This window comes from Puntigrus tetrazona, chromosome 14 (genome assembly GCF_018831695.1).
Source record: "Puntigrus tetrazona isolate hp1 chromosome 14, ASM1883169v1, whole genome shotgun sequence".
NCBI classification, from domain to species: domain Eukaryota; kingdom Metazoa; phylum Chordata; class Actinopteri; order Cypriniformes; family Cyprinidae; genus Puntigrus; species Puntigrus tetrazona.
The window spans coordinates 873,124-888,569 of NC_056712.1; the positions used below are offsets into that span (position 1 = coordinate 873,124).

Here is a 15,446-nt window from a genome sequence, read left to right on the forward strand (position 1 = left end):
AATGAGAACGCACAAAATGTGAAATATATAGACATTTGAGATCAGACTGAACTCAATTGGGATCGTAGAGCAACAGTTAAAAGTTATAGTTATCTGAAATCGGACGGCATCATGACCACAGCATCAGACGGGACCGTGTGCCTAATTTAAACACTCACCTGAGATCAGAGAACTGGTTTTAGACCAGTTTGTACAGACAGAATCTGAACAGCATTTAGCTGAATTCATAAACTATTCTGAGATCAGACTACATCAGACAAGGATATACAGATTTATGAAACCCACCTGAGCAGTCTTCTGTATTCAGATTTTTACAGATTTAAAACCGTAGTCCATTTACCTCTTGACGGTCGCTAAAGATGGTTGCCAACATAATGAATAAATACATTATGTGCATTATGAGACTACACAGGACAGATAGGTCTTAATAGTCAGTGCACGCATTACTTTATATCCAGTGTCGCAAGTCACCTAAACCAATCGCACAGCATTTAGCTAACCAGTTAACCAAGTAATAGCATATTGTAAACATTTAATAAAATGGCGTCTCCAATTAAATCGAATCAATTCAAGCTCACATTTGTATCATTTTTATTTTCTTGAAAAAAAAAAAAAAAAAAAAGTGAAAAAGCTTCCGAAAATAATTATAATGCTACAGATTTCTTTCTGTCGTACTACAGGAGAGGAATACATTTACACAAAGGTGTTTATATATTTATATATCTCTATACTCTCAGGTATTAAGGAGGGAGAGGAATTTAAAACAAAAAAGGTACTCCTCAAGTAAAAGGACATTTAGGGGATGAGTGGGAGAACAAAAAAAAAAAAAAACCTTCACACTACTGAGGATAAACGGACCTGTGACGAGATGACAAGGTCTGGACAGTGGATTAGAGTATCGTTCGACGGTAGAAGCGAAGGTTTTTAAAAAGGCAGACAGAAAGCTGCTCTGAAATAGAAATCAAACTGTAAAGGAATAGCACCTGTTGATCTCTTTAATAGAAGAGCCCATGGCATGACAGGCCTGAGAACCGATCTGATTGCCAATTGCAGTGTTTGTGTGTACACAGAACAAAAGGAAATAGATAACTACAAAAGAATACTCATCACCCAGACCTGTTTATACATAAGCCCCGCCCTGGATGCTTTGAGCTCCTCCCTCTTTAGCCGCTATACATTTAAAACCCGGTCTCTGTCAAACAGAGAGCTTCCCTACAGACGCCATCACACACACACACACACACACGCACGCAGAGTTCCCTCTCAGTCACACAAATATTCACAAAGTCTCTCTCCCTGAGGAGGTCGGGTTTTACGATATCCTCTGGATGAGCTTGTCATCTGATAGGCAGTAGAGGGCATTGACGGACAGCTCGGAGATAAAGCTTTCGCACGCCTGCCGCGAGACCCCTTTGCAGCCGCGCAGGTCCAGCACGGAGAGACAGGACAAGCGCCGCAGGTACACCAGACACCGGTCCGTCAGACGGCTGCAACCTGATGAGGACATCAAACAGGGAGGATATTCATTCACGGTTACCACCCGACTCCTTGGTTTGGAGCTGCGGACGGATGCGCTCACGTACCTGCTAAGTTGAGGTGTGTGAGTGTGTTGCGCGTGGAGGAGCCCACGGCGCTGAGGAGGTTGAGAGCACCATCTGTGATGGGACAGTGAGAGAGCTCCAGACGAGTGAGCAGAGGCATGTGTCTGATGATCAGCCTCAGCGTGGCTTCGGTCACCTCCAGGCCGCACAGCCACAAGCACTGCATGTTCTTCATCTTGGAACGGTTGTCACTGCCTGTGGGACACACGGGGTTTCAAGCAGGGGTGTGCATTTCAGTTAGACATTAAAAATTAAAGATGACGCGTGTCCAAGCAACGTAGGGGTGCTACTGAAACAAATCGATGTAATAAAAAAAAAAAATTCGATGACCAAAATAAAAAGTTTGACCAAAAATGAACATTTGCTCAAATTTACTCACCCTCAGTCCAATACAGAGGAGTTCTTTTCTTCATTAAACCGATTAATGTTTTTATCAGCTCTTTGGCCTTGTTTTGACGACCCCCACTCTCTGCAGAGGATCTATCGGTGAGATTTGTCTTGGTGCCCAGTTTCTCCAATTCTGTTCCCATGAAGAAATTATCTCAGGCCATCCAAGATGTAGACGAGTTTGAGTACATTTTCAGCTAATTGTCTTTATTGGGTGAAACAAGACAGCGTCTTGCCACAACTAGCAGTTAGTTTTTCCATACTTAACCATTTTCTTAAAGCCATTTCATAATTAAATATTACATTGGTAACGCTTTATTTTAGGGTTACACCCATTAGTTGCTCAGCATGTGCTATTATATATTATATGCATATATGAGCATCTCGTCGGTAAAGCCTGTTCTTTGATTAGCAGTAAACCTCCATCAGCTGTTTTCAAATCAACGGCGGTTAACACTCAGAGCCGTAGGTGATTCACTGAAGCCCTGTGTGTATTAACTGGTTTGAGGTAAAAGTTGTAGATAATAGTTAACAAGCGTTACCTCTTCTATAATGCTACCATTACATTTTTTAAGACGCAGATGTAAATGCATGCAACTTAATTTTGAGCTGCATTTAAACAGCTTTTTCAGATGCACCTTCTTTATCACTGCTACAGTGCAAAGATGGATTGTCGATTTAATTTTATTTTTACTTAATGCATACTTAATCCACTTCTTTCCATGAGATACATATGGCCTTGTTTTACTTGGTGTCTCATTTCTAAGTAAAACAATGGTTAAAAGTAAAAATTTGGCAAAAGATGATACAAGTATTTAAGTAAAACGTCCTTTTAAAATTAGGACAAAACACTGCTGTGAACTGACCGCTGCACATAATGACGAGCTTTAGCAGTCAGCTGTTCACGACAGGCCTAAACCAGCCATGGCACCGGCACAAAAACACACTCAGCTAAATACTGCCTAATTATCATTATCACTAAAATCCCAGAAAACATCGAAATACTTGTCAATATTGCACACACCCCTAGTTTCATGTAATACAAGAAACAGCAATAAATAACAGTTGATGCATATATGTCCCGTATCAATGCGTGCACTTAATCGCTCTGTCGCACAGCGTTACTATGTAAGAGTTTAATGGACCATACTTACTCGTGTGACCGTCTATAATTGGTGAAAACATGGAAGTGTTTGGTGGCTTCAAACTTCATGTCTGTTTGGTGCCGAAGGAACGAATGGTATAAGCTAAACGCTAACATAGTAGCACCGAGACGGGACAGATATGCATCAACTCATCTAAGTTGAGGGAAGAACAGTCAAATGTGGAAAAAAAAAACGGTGGTGTTTTAAGGATTACCTGGTGGGTTCAGCAGCTCCCTGATTTGTGCATCTTTGACGCCGTCCGCCCAGCTCAGGTCTAAAGAGCGTAGTAAAGGACAGCTTGGAGAGCTCAGTGCTGAGACTGACGCCCAATTACACCCTGATAGCACCAGATCTTTAAGGCCTGTGAGAGTGCAGCCTGTGAGTCATACCGTAAAATGTACAGTGTATAAAAAAAAAAGATGCAGTGGTGATGTGAGAACAGGCACCTGGCAGGCGGTTGATGAGCCAGCTGAGCTGCTTCTTGCAGATGTTGGCCCAGGAGAGGTCCAGTGTTACAGGCTGCCGTTTGATGATGCCCGTGAGGGCTTGAGGACTTATAGAGCGGCAGCGGCTCAGACTGATCCGCGTCCATAAACGCTTGTCACAGCCCCTATGAATCACACCACCGTATTAGAGCACGCCCATATATCTTCGCTCTATTACAAAGCCTGGTTAATGTAGTGTGGCGAGATATTCAGTTTGGGCAAAGTTCTCATCAACTGCGCACTTCAAGAAAGTGATCCTAAAACACATTGCATCAAAAATACAAGACGGCCAACAAAGAAAGGAGACAGCCGATTATAAATATAAACTTTAAATCATCAAGCGATTATCCTTTTCCCCTTGTTAGTGGGGACTTTGGAGTGAGCAGGGCTCGTGTCATTTAGTCGTTTGGAATGCAACTTCCTCGTTATCTTCAGGTAGCATGTTCCTGTGGCAAGGAATGCAGCAGGGTGCGCGTCAGCAAATTTGTCAACTTTGTATTCGATTTTTTTATATTTTAAAAAAACTAAATGTATGTTTATTTGCAACGGTTAACAGCAATAAGACATTCATGACATTAAAACGGCGACATCTGACACACATCACGCTGTGTTCGTTGTCATGGGAACATGATACAGTGCATGATATCAAAGTCCTCTGTTATTTTAGCGACGTTAAGATTTTTTTGAAGAAAAGTATTTTTAGGGCCATACAATTAATATGAAAATGATCAAATAGACTAATTGCTGTGGTTGTGACTTCACAAAATAATATATTCAAGATCTCTCTATCAGTTTATGCAGGCTTTAAAATGCAGCAACCATTTTCCTAAAATTGTTGTGTGTTAAACATACAGTTATAGTTAAACATTTTTACAGTACATTTCTGAAATTACAATAGCTATTTGAAAATATGCACGTATATACAAATATGTACAGCATGCATGATACATAAAAAAACTAACAAAAAGGATTATTGTGTTATACTGTATTATGACTGAAGTGAATTATCATATATTGCTCAATGAGTTAAACCAAGCACAATCCAGCATGAAGCTGGAGGATCTTCCCCTATTTTTTTTAAACCGATAGTTCATCCAAAAATGAAAATTTGACGTTTCCATGCTCACCTCCAGGGCACCCACGACGTAGGCGACTTTGATTCTTCAGTAGAACACAAACAGATTTCAGTCTGTCAATATAAACTAAATATTCCAAAGCTGAACCCTACGGCTTGTGGAGACAACTTGAGGAATTAAGACACAAAACAGTCTCTCCTCAGCTCATTCACAACATCCGTCACATGACGCATCAACCTTCTCTGGCACAGAGATCTTTGAGTATCGTGGTCCATACATCTTTACATAGACGTTTCATACTGTTTGCTTTTTTTTTTTTTCCTACAGACCATTTCGCTTTGCAATGTTTCATTGATATTTACTTCCATTATATGACTGACAGACTGCAGCGGTTAGAGTTAAAAAATCTTTGTGTTCTACTGAAGAATCAAAGTCACCTACATCTTGGATGCCCTGGGGGTAAGCAGATAAATATTTTCAAATTTTAATTTTTTGGTGATCTATTCCTTTAAAACCTTGCGTCCAATGGATTAGAATGTTAATTGTAATTTTTATTTCATGGAGTTTATTCATTGTACCCCCAGGTGTGTTGTGCCCATTGCATACTCACCATTTGTACCAACTCTTGCAAACAGCCATGCAAACACACAGCTCCGCCCGAGTCAAGTATCGGAACACGGATACCCAAACCTCTCTCTCCCAGCCCGGCTCGTTCCCTCCGTTCTGCTCCGCTGAGGGCCGCAAGGTGGAGCTGGAACAAGAGTCTGAGGATTTTGCCTTCTCCGATCGAGTCTTTTTCCCGATCCTCTCTCGAGTCAGCCGGTGAGGGGCCTCTTTGAAATTTGATCTCAGACTCCGCACCGTGTGTGTGTGTTTGGATGCGCTTCGGGTCAGAGTGTGCGGCGATGATGAAAGGGCATGTGATTTGTTAACGTGCAACCTGTCGGCGGGCGAATGAGGACTGTCTGACCGAGGGGCGCCGTTTCGTAGCGGGGGACGGAGCAGGGCTTTGTGATTTTGCGGAAGGCTTCTAGAAGACAAGTTGGCTTCCAGTTTGGGAACAATGGCGCTAGGGTCGCGCCGACCCCTCGATGGCTGTAATGTCACTGTGACGCAGGACCCCTGGCCTCTGACATCATCATTTAGCACCACAGAAGTGTCAGATGGAGTCGGCTCACCTCCCTCGCTGCTCCCCTCGCTCTCTCCATTTCGATGACCTTCTCCGTTCTCGTCTTCACCAGCTTTACCCCCTCGTCTCTGAGGACGGTTCTCTTTACCGTTGTACTGTCCGTTCTCTTTCCTCTCGTCCTGTTCCCCTTCTACGGCGTCATCTCTTTCAACCTCCATCTCCATTCGTTCTCTCAGGCCTCCCCCTCGGCCACCGCCTCGGAGTCGTACCCCTCTTCCGCGACAGGGGGGCATCGCTCGGCCACGGGAAATGCTCCGACCGTGCCCCGGTCTGACTACGCCCCCTCTCTCCAGACTCCGCTGACGCAGGAGCTTTGGAGAAAGAGAGACAGATGAACGGGTCTGAGAGATGGACAGATATAGAGAGAGCGAAAGCACAGCCGAGAGCGACAGAGAGAGCATGTGAGAATGGTAAAAGCGGGATTACAGAAGCGCTGCGATGAGGGAAGCAAATGTTAATGGTTAAACACTCACCGACTGGAGGATTTTGTTCCTTTCTAATTTTATCTGCAAAAAAATAATAGGAAATCAAAACCAGATTCACTTAATTTGGAACTGGCCACTTGAGTCAGGCCAACCAGAGACATTTGTTTTGTGTGAAATTATTGGGCAAGCAGATCTAATTGAAGTAATATAAAAAACAACAACAACAAAAAAAAAAAAAAACATATACACATATACATATATATAAAATAGCATATTATATGTATATGAAACCTATGAAAATGTTACTACTTAAAAACAATACAAATTCCCAGAAACTATATGTAGTAAGATTGGAGCTTGTAATTTTATTTTTAAAAAATGCAATTTAGAAATACTGCATTAAAGTCAATCAAACATCGATTAAATAAAACTAAAGATGTACATTTTAAATTAATCATCATTGGAGAAATTATGCTCAAAATTCAGCTTTAACCAAAGAAATAATCTACATTTTAAAATATATTTATATAGAAAACGTATTATATTGTAGTAGTATTTAATTGATAATGTGATACCCTTTTCCTGAGGTGTAACTCCAGCGCTCCTGCTCTCCTCCTGTTCTGCTGGTGCTGCAGCAGGAGTCTCTGGGAAGGAGGCGGCTGTCGTCTGGAGCGGGTCAGAGGGAGGGAGGAGGGGGAGAGGGGCGGGCGACTTCTGCGGTCCCTACGCAGACCCCCCACCCCGATCCCCTCTCTGTATGCCCGCTTAGCTGGAGGACCAGACAGGCGACTGCCGTTGGACACGCTGCTGTCCGTCTCCTCCTCGCTACTACTGGAAGACTTTAAGAGAAATAAATAAAATTACAATTCGTATTCAGATCCAATTATCAGAAGTGACGTGTTGCATAAAAAAGGACAGCCGTCAAAAGCAGAAGCATACCTCTGTTTTCTTGCCCTGGACACATTTTGGACATTCCCAACAGCTGGGAAGGTCCTTATTAATAATACCCTCACCGGGCACCTGCAGAATACATGTGGGATTAACATAAAAGTACATATAACAGTTATATGAACAAGACGTGACCGACACATACCTTTATACATTCTGGATGAGTGATCTGAGCGCATTCGGAGCATTCCATGAGCGTTTGGACAGACTCCGAGTCTTCAGACTCCTGATAGCCTTCCTTACATATGGCACACACTGCAGTAAGAGGTAGCGCCGGCTAGAAACACAACGCAAGGGTGAGATGCAACACTCTCTAACATAGTACAGAGACACACTTTTACACAATTTAGATGTGTCAAAAATGTTGATAGATTTGTTATTGAAAAAGTCATTTTAGTAAAAGTAATTTTGAGGAAAAAAAAAAAAAAACGCATTTATTTGACAAATCAAACAAACAAACAAAATGCAGTTAAAAGAGTAATGCTATGAAATATTAACAGTTTCTAATTTGAATATGCTACATGTAAGTTTTTGGTCATTGTTGCCACATGACAACATATTAAATGTAATTTTTGTTTGCAGAGAAAAAAAAAATTATACACTTTCTCTCATTTACAGAAAACACCCACTAAAATGTCATTTAGTCTACCAATTTTGTCAGGCATATTTATATTTACAACAAAAACCTATTTATGACATGTTAAAAAGACAAATTACGCTCACGCCAAACACTACTGTTGCAATTTTACAATTTGGCACTATTTTAGAAATTTTTAACAGTTTAAAAACAATAAAATTTTATAATCACAAGTCAGAATAAGCATGTTGTTCACTTATCTGAACTCTTAAGACACTTTACTTACATTTAATGTGTTTTTGATGGACATAAAAATCACTTTACTAAATTACTTTTGATAAAAACAAAGACATCTTGATGGCTTTGACCTATTCTGACTCTTTAAATAAATAAAATCCTACGGACCCCACACTTTTTAAAGGTGCTTGTGTGTAAACGGATGAAACTTTAACCCAATTTTTCTAACACACACAGACACACACACAGACACACACACAGACACACACACACACACACACAAAACACACACAAAAAAAGCTATAATCTTTTTTTCATGAGTCTTTTTAACACCAAACACAGATACTCACTGCAAGACACTGACGGAGAACACAGCTCTTCTTGAGTCTGCCTGGTCCTCCAAACTTCCTCATGTCCCTACAGTAGTTGCAGTCGCCGCACTCGGTGCGCAGACAGGCCTCGCAGCGTTTGCAGCGCACGCGTCTGCGTCTCAGGGCCGAGATGGAGGAAGACGGCTTCACGGGTCGAGGAACCGGCGGGAGGATGGGGGTTGAGCCGGGAGCGCGCGGGCGGTACAGCAGAGACAGAGGCGGCGGCGGAGGCTCATACCATGAGGGCTAGAGAGAAGCACATACATTTTTACTTCTCACGACATCTGCGCGTGCCGAATGAACGCCGGTCATGGTGCACAACCTACCCTTTTGGGCCATTTGACGATTGGTTTTCCAGTGTAAGACAGTTTGGGGTCATCATTGGCATGTTCCTCTAGCAGATTCTGTTGGGACCAAAGAAAAAGTAAAAGACATGAGCTTATGTTATACCCCCCAAAACAACTATATTTGTGTGGCCACATGTACGCACTCTAATGTCACTGAGCAGTGCTGGGGCGTTTCTGATGCCTGCTGGAACACATTTCTTGTGTGCTGGTAACTCCTCCAACTTGTGCAGTAATTCCCAGAGTCCTTCCAGCTCGAAGGGCGTCAGGTGAACTTTCACCCCTGGACGAGGAGGAGATGCTGCCTCTTCCTCCGGCTCCTCTTTCACCATCTCCTCCTTCTCCTCCTTCACTACGTTTTCTTCTTGACCGTCAAAGCCTTGTTTAATCACATCTTCCTTCTTCAGCCCTGCGAAACACAACACAGATGAGACAACGTAATTGCGTTTGCGCTGCTATATCATCGTACGCATTCACGGTTTGTGCACTGACCGATGCCCAGCGAGTGCTTCTGGAACTCGGGTGTGAGGTGAGACGTGTTGGTCAGACAGTACAAGTAACGCTCCAACACGTACCAGCACATCTCAAAGTAGAAAGGATAGCGAAACTTAGCAGGGACCTGCGAGGACAACAGTGAGAAAGAGTGAGAAAAAGTTTGTAAAGAGAATAAACGAGTGCTTGATTGAGTCCTCACCCGTGTGCGGTCCTCAATGTTGTAAATGTTGAGCTGCATGGGAATGTTAAAACTGTGCAGAAAGTTTCCCCCAAACACCAGAGTATCCATTGGAGTGTAAACTGCATGGATCCACCCTACACACACAAACACACGTTTGGTCAGAGAAAACCTGGCAGATTCCTACCTGAAGAGTTTAATCGAGGCGAGCGTGTGTACCTGAGGGGATCATGAATGTGTAGCCTTGCTTCAGTTCAATCCGTTGGCACATCGTGACTTTATCGCCGAGGAAGATGTCACCCTGTTTCCCTGACAACACCCAGTTCTCATAGAGCTCCAGGTTCTGAGGTGTGGGCGGGATCAACCAGAACACCTGAGGTCATTCAGAACAGCAAGGTCAGTACGGACAGGCGGTTATGAAACACCAGATGACTGACTGACACATGGCTTTGAAAAGTTTCTAAATGCAGCGATTATGAACAAGACGATTTGAGAAGCAGAGGAGGATCCTATACGATCAAACAGCCTGACAGCAATTAGAGCTGTGAAAGAAGATTCTCACATTTAATGGTTTGAGGTACTAAGAAAGAACAAATCTCAATAAGGTCGCTAAGTTTATTTTATTTTTTTATTAAAGAAACGAACACTTATTCAGCAAAGGACACTTTAAACTGAAAAAAAAGAAAAAACGTGACAAGATATATATATATATATATATATATAATATATATATATATATAATATATATATATATAAATATCCAACTTGTTTCCAACTGTTTAAAACTGACAGTCAAATGCTTCTTGAACAGCAAATCAGCATACTAAAATGATTTCTGAAGGATCATGCTCTGAGCAAATAAATACAGCCTCGCTGAGTAGATCAGACTTAAAAACAAAAACATTCCAGTAGTCAAGACATAAATCTACTTAACAAGACACTTTGGACTAGACCGAAATTATTTTGCTAAATATTTCCTACAATAATCAGACATTACTCCATGAATTAGCACTAAATTGAACATGCAAACATAGTAGTACTGTATTATGCATTCTTTTTCGAATACTATATCTGTTGAAGTTGGAAGTAGACAATATTCAGACAGAGTAAGCAAACATTTCTTTCTGAATTCAGTCTCTTTGTCAGCTCACTGCCCCTTTAAGACAGTACTTACCTTCCTTCCCCTGAGGATGTGATACCAGACTGATGTGCCCCCAAAGTCTATGTGGAAATCTGTGAAGCATCCCTCGACACTCATCAGACAATACCTGAAAAACACACGGCTGGTGTGATCGACCATCATAAAGCAAGTTCATGCTGCCCTAGTGCTCAAACAAAAAGGCTTAAAATTAAATTGTATGAATGAACAAAAAAAAAAAAAAAAAAAAAAAAAAAAAACTTACTTCTGTACTTTAGGGTACTGCATGTCTATAATCGCATTGGTGGAGTCTCTCTGTCTTTCTTTAAGATGCCGTGGCCACATGTTGTCCACCCAGTCAATCATATCAACCTAAAGAAAACACAGGCCAAGACAAACGGTTTTGCACACAAAAGTATGAATGCTTTTGCTGAGCTCAACTAAAAACGTATTACTTTTACAACTAAACAACAACAACAAAAAAATTAATTTGTTTTAATAATGTCAATGCTACTGCATCCTATATTGCTAGCTACAAAGGCCTAGTTTAAAAATAATAATTGATTGGTATTTTAATAATTGATTAAGTGTATTATTTACATTTACAAAAATTATATATATATATAATATATAATATAACCCTAACCCTAACCCTAACCCTAACCCTTCCTAATAATCCCTTGGGCAAAGGTATTTTGCCAAAAAAAAATTATAATTGCATGTGCACATACCGAGGTAGGTCTCTTGACTAGATGTTCAAGTTTTGTGTGACTGAACTCCAGGCTGATCACATTGTAGAGTTTTTCACGTTCAGATGCCGGCGTCTCGTAGTATCTCCTCCACTGCCCCATTGACATCTCAATGCCTTTTTGAGTGGTCACATCCATCACGTCAACCATCCTGCGACTGCCTATCAGAGTAAAGGCACGGGAGGGAATGTTAGCACCGTCCCTGACAATAAAGATGCCGAGTGCACGAGTGTAAGAGGAACAAAAACGTCTGTTCTTACCCACAAACAATTTCACATCACTGACACTAAAGTCAGGGTCAGGCATTCTACAAAAGACAGGCAATATGAAGAGCTGGTAAGTTTCAAAACAGTTGAATGACTGCAAACAGAGGCACGATGAAAAAAAAGCCATACTCTATGCCAAGACCATCTGCTTTCTTGAAGATTATGGGGTCCCGGAGTCCCTCCCGTTGGATGTATTCCAAGGTGAAGTCTGCAGAGAACACCGTACACCGTTAACGCTGATCTTCAAAATATGCAAGCTTTTACGATGCAAAACATTTCAAAGAAGCTTATCGTATTGCGTTGCTTCAAAACCAAATCACAGGCGCCAGTGAAAAAGAGAACTCAAAATATGGTTTAGCTAGGATGAGAGGAACTGAAACTCACGGAGCTCACCATAAGTCAGTGCAGGAACTAAACAACACGTAAACGTTTAGCACACACCTTTCCCTTCCATAATTTTGACCAGTTCAGAGTTGTATCGGTCACTATGGAGTTTCTCTTCGAGGTCAAAGGACCGCTTCCCTTCGATTTCATCGTCTGAAATGCCATCATCTTGATAACGCCGTCGCGTGCCAGTCCGCTGAAAACAGAGATAGGACAATGAAGAAACAAAACGCTAAAGCCATTTCTGCTGGATTCATCTCGTTTCGCATTCATGTAATGTAATCATTTACTTCAACACATTTCACAGTTCAACTCCAGTTTTATCTTCACAAAACCAATCCAGGCTCATACTAAACAAGCATTCTCCCACAAAAATCATTTTCCAACCATTTTAGGCAATTTTGAAAAACCATGCCAAGGAAGAAAGGAGGATATATGTTCATCCAAACTTTGCTCATCTTTAGTGTCAATAGCTCCACCACAGATTTCTGGCCCGAGTGAACATCCAAAAGGGAGGATCCCCGTTTAAAGTAAATATTAAAGAAGTCCATTTATTATTTTACTGCTGCTGTGGCACAGTCTGTGTGTGATAAGGCGGTGTAAACACACGAGGATGAGGTTTTGACAGTCTCTTCCCTCAGGAGCGCGTTCACGGCGATATCAACAAACCCCTCGGGTGTGACGTCAGGCCTAGAGCGCCAGCTGTCGACGGTATAACGCCGTTACAGCTCGGTTAAAAAAACTGCATACAGCTATTTAGCGCACGTAATAGCGATTGAGTAAATGAGAAACTTACCAGGCGTTTGCTATAACGGGAACTCTCCTCTTCCATGCTCTGGGGAAAAAAAAACGTGAAAGCATAAATCGCACTAGTTTCTTGCAGGCGCCGCGACGAACGACATCAGGTGCGGCGAGTATAACTGCATTAGTGAACCAACAGAGCTGAAACCGGCTTAAACGGCAGCAATAGTGCTAAACATATCACTAACCCGCGTGTAAAACGTGACTTAACGACTTGACTCTAAAGTCCCAACTGATTAAACGAATAGCGTACGTTAAACAGTGCTCTACATCAACATTTAGTTAACGAGACGCTACATTTCATAAAAATCAAAAAGGATATTAACTGCCGGCGGTTCGTGAGTCATAAAACGCACCGTGTTGCCTGCTTAACAGCATTCTGGGTATTACGAGCGAGTTAAATACTGTCTTGGTATGAGGCTCACTAAGCTTTGAGATACAATCATTATATAAACCAGCTGAACCATCAGACAAGAGTCAGTTTAAAACACCCCCAACGTCCCATTCCTCGGTTAATAAACCGAAACAACACATTTGAAAAGCCGAGCTATCGAGTATGGTTTTATGTGCAACTAGTGAAACAAATAAACAGTGCAGAGCTGTGACAGATAACTGACATTTATTGCAGTTGAAGCTACTGTAGTTCTGAAGCTGCTAGCCTGAGCGAACGCCCCACTACTTTTGACCGAGAACCGGCGATGTTAATATAATTCACCCCAAAACGCGCTTGTTTTCCCCCACAAGACTCGGCTGTAACTGCTCTATTGCTGGAAAGCATATGCCGGGTTTAAAATGGCAAAGTCAAGCCCCTGACAGTGGAGGCTAACCAGCTAATCCACTAGCATTACCATTGACAACCCGCGCTAGCCCTTTAGCCTGCTAGAAACAAAACAAAAAGACATTTAAACAATACCTAGTCTTCTACTTTCGCTTTCTGCCGATAGTGTCGAGTCGCTCTGTGGAAACAGCCTCAAAAATTTCCGTTGGGCTGAAAATTCATCCTGTGTAACGGTGTCGTTCTTTACTTGATATTCTTATTTTTGTACGATAAAGTTAAATCAATCCGCTTTCATCCGCCATTTTCAGATTGTCATGATACACACACACCACTACTATCCACTCACATGACACGCCCCTGAAATAAACAGCCAATGAGATGCATACTAGTCGAAAGATGATTGGGTCAAACGGACGCCAATCATACAGGAGCTTCCGATTGTTGACGCCCCTTGTTCGTTCATTATTTCGCGAGCCAATAAATGTTCGCATTGTTGCTTATAACGGGCAGTTTATTGGCTGCGGCGTGAAAATCGGGTCATTATGGCAGCCTATTGCTGGAAAGAATATTTTTGTTGAAATATAAACCTATCAACGGACGCATGTAATCTCTATAAACTCATTGGTTGATGTATAGTCACCAACCGCATTTCGTAAGAAGAGGATTAAAACGATGCATTATAATAGTTATTGTCTTGTAAATCAGCCAAGTCAAAAGCCACCTGCCGTCATTCAAAAACATCCAAGGATGTCTGTCCTCTGATTGGTCGATGATAGAGATTAAATCCGCGTAAAATATAATATATTTAAAAACCTTTCGAAGATTAAACATCGACTACTAGGCTACGCGAATTAAGCACATTAAAACAAAAACATGTTTTTTTAAGTCTCATTTTAATAGATGGTACACATGAAATACAGACATCCCTTATTGAAGTATTCAAAAGACGTGTAGTTTACTACAATTAAAAACAAACAGCAACACCAAAAAAACAAACAAACAAAAAAAAAACACACAACCAAACATTGTATTGGAATATAAGACAAAATTATATGAGACACATGATAATGAGGAAAAATAAACCAGTAACACAAAGAAACAGAAAAAAGAAAAAGATGATCTCTTTCTTTCAGGCTGCTTTCTTTAGGCTAATTGTCCTTGTTGAACACTCCACACACAGATGTGTGTGTGTGTGTGTGTGTGTGCAGCAGGAGGCGCTGGGCTCCAGTCCCTCACATGCTCTTTCTCTCTCTCTCTCTGTGTGTGTGTGTGTGTGAGGGGTTTGTCTGCATGAAACACTACACAGCACATGCATCTCTGAAACACTGAGAAGCAGCAGGGCAGGAGGTAAGGGGAGCCGGCTAAGCTGTGGTCATGAGGTCACTTCAGCCTGAAAGATAGTAAAAGTGAGATGAGATGAGCACACGCAAAATATTAACACTTGGGTCAGATGAGGGTACAATTATTTTTATTATTATTATTATTCTTGCTTCTATTCAGCAATGACACATTACTGATCAAATGTGAAAACTATTCATCAAACGGTAGAAAAAAAAAAGATGCAAATGTTTCAATGCGATCATAATCATAAATGTTCCTTGAGCAGCAAATCGGCATATTAGACTAGTTTATAAAGGATCATGTGACACTAAAGACTGGAGTAACGATGCATATTAAAAATGAAAAATTTTATTCTAATAAATCTCAATTTTACTGTATATTCATTTGTAACCCAGAATCATAAAACCTATCATATAAGGTATCATATAAGGTTTTTGGTTTTTTTTTTCAATTGAGAGTTATATGCTGATATATAAGCTGATGTATATTTGTTAGGACAGGACAATATTTGTCAAAGATATAATTATTTAA

General features: G+C 41.2%; 1 protein-coding gene across 7 annotated transcripts; it reads right to left on the reverse strand.

Moving 5' to 3' along the window:
• Positions 1–574: 574 nt before the first annotated feature.
• kdm2ab (lysine (K)-specific demethylase 2Ab) lies at positions 575–13,894 on the reverse strand. 7 transcript variants are annotated; one of them, XM_043257739.1, is made up of 24 exons: positions 13,710–13,894; positions 12,792–12,830; positions 12,053–12,191; positions 11,741–11,819; positions 11,606–11,652; positions 11,328–11,506; positions 10,862–10,968; positions 10,633–10,726; positions 9,678–9,831; positions 9,480–9,595; positions 9,278–9,404; positions 8,932–9,194; positions 8,768–8,845; positions 8,421–8,687; positions 7,402–7,533; positions 7,248–7,328; positions 6,884–7,147; positions 6,357–6,389; positions 5,305–6,224; positions 3,580–3,743; positions 3,348–3,494; positions 1,981–2,121; positions 1,584–1,796; positions 575–1,494 (listed from the first exon to the last, which is right to left on the reverse strand). In XM_043257739.1, the coding sequence occupies exons 2-24, from the start codon at positions 12,825–12,827 to the stop codon at positions 1,313–1,315; spliced, it is 3,963 nt and encodes a 1,320-aa protein (XP_043113674.1). In that variant the 5' UTR covers positions 12,828–12,830; positions 13,710–13,894; the 3' UTR covers positions 575–1,312. The 7 variants fall into 7 exon arrangements, with proteins under 7 accessions (XP_043113674.1, XP_043113677.1, XP_043113676.1 ...); XM_043257742.1 differs by lacking the exon at positions 1,981–2,121 and having other exon boundaries at positions 5,305–6,194; XM_043257741.1 differs by lacking the exon at positions 1,981–2,121.
• Between the last annotated feature and the right edge of the window lie 1,552 nt (positions 13,895–15,446).

What these genes read in the sequence shown, in the direction of transcription:
- kdm2ab (XM_043257737.1), bottom strand. Translation starts at nt 12,827, where the DNA reads ATGGAAGAGGAGAGTTCCCGTTATAGCAAACGCCTG. An exon ending in TCCAGGGCAAGAAAACAGAG is followed by an intron (nt 7,148 to 7,247) that starts GTATGCTTCTGC and finishes TTTCTCTTAAAG; the next exon opens with TCTTCCAGTAGTAGCGAGGA. An exon ending in AGTTACACCTCAGGAAAAGG is followed by an intron (nt 6,390 to 6,883) that starts GTATCACATTAT and finishes ATTTTTTTGCAG; the next exon opens with ATAAAATTAGAAAGGAACAA.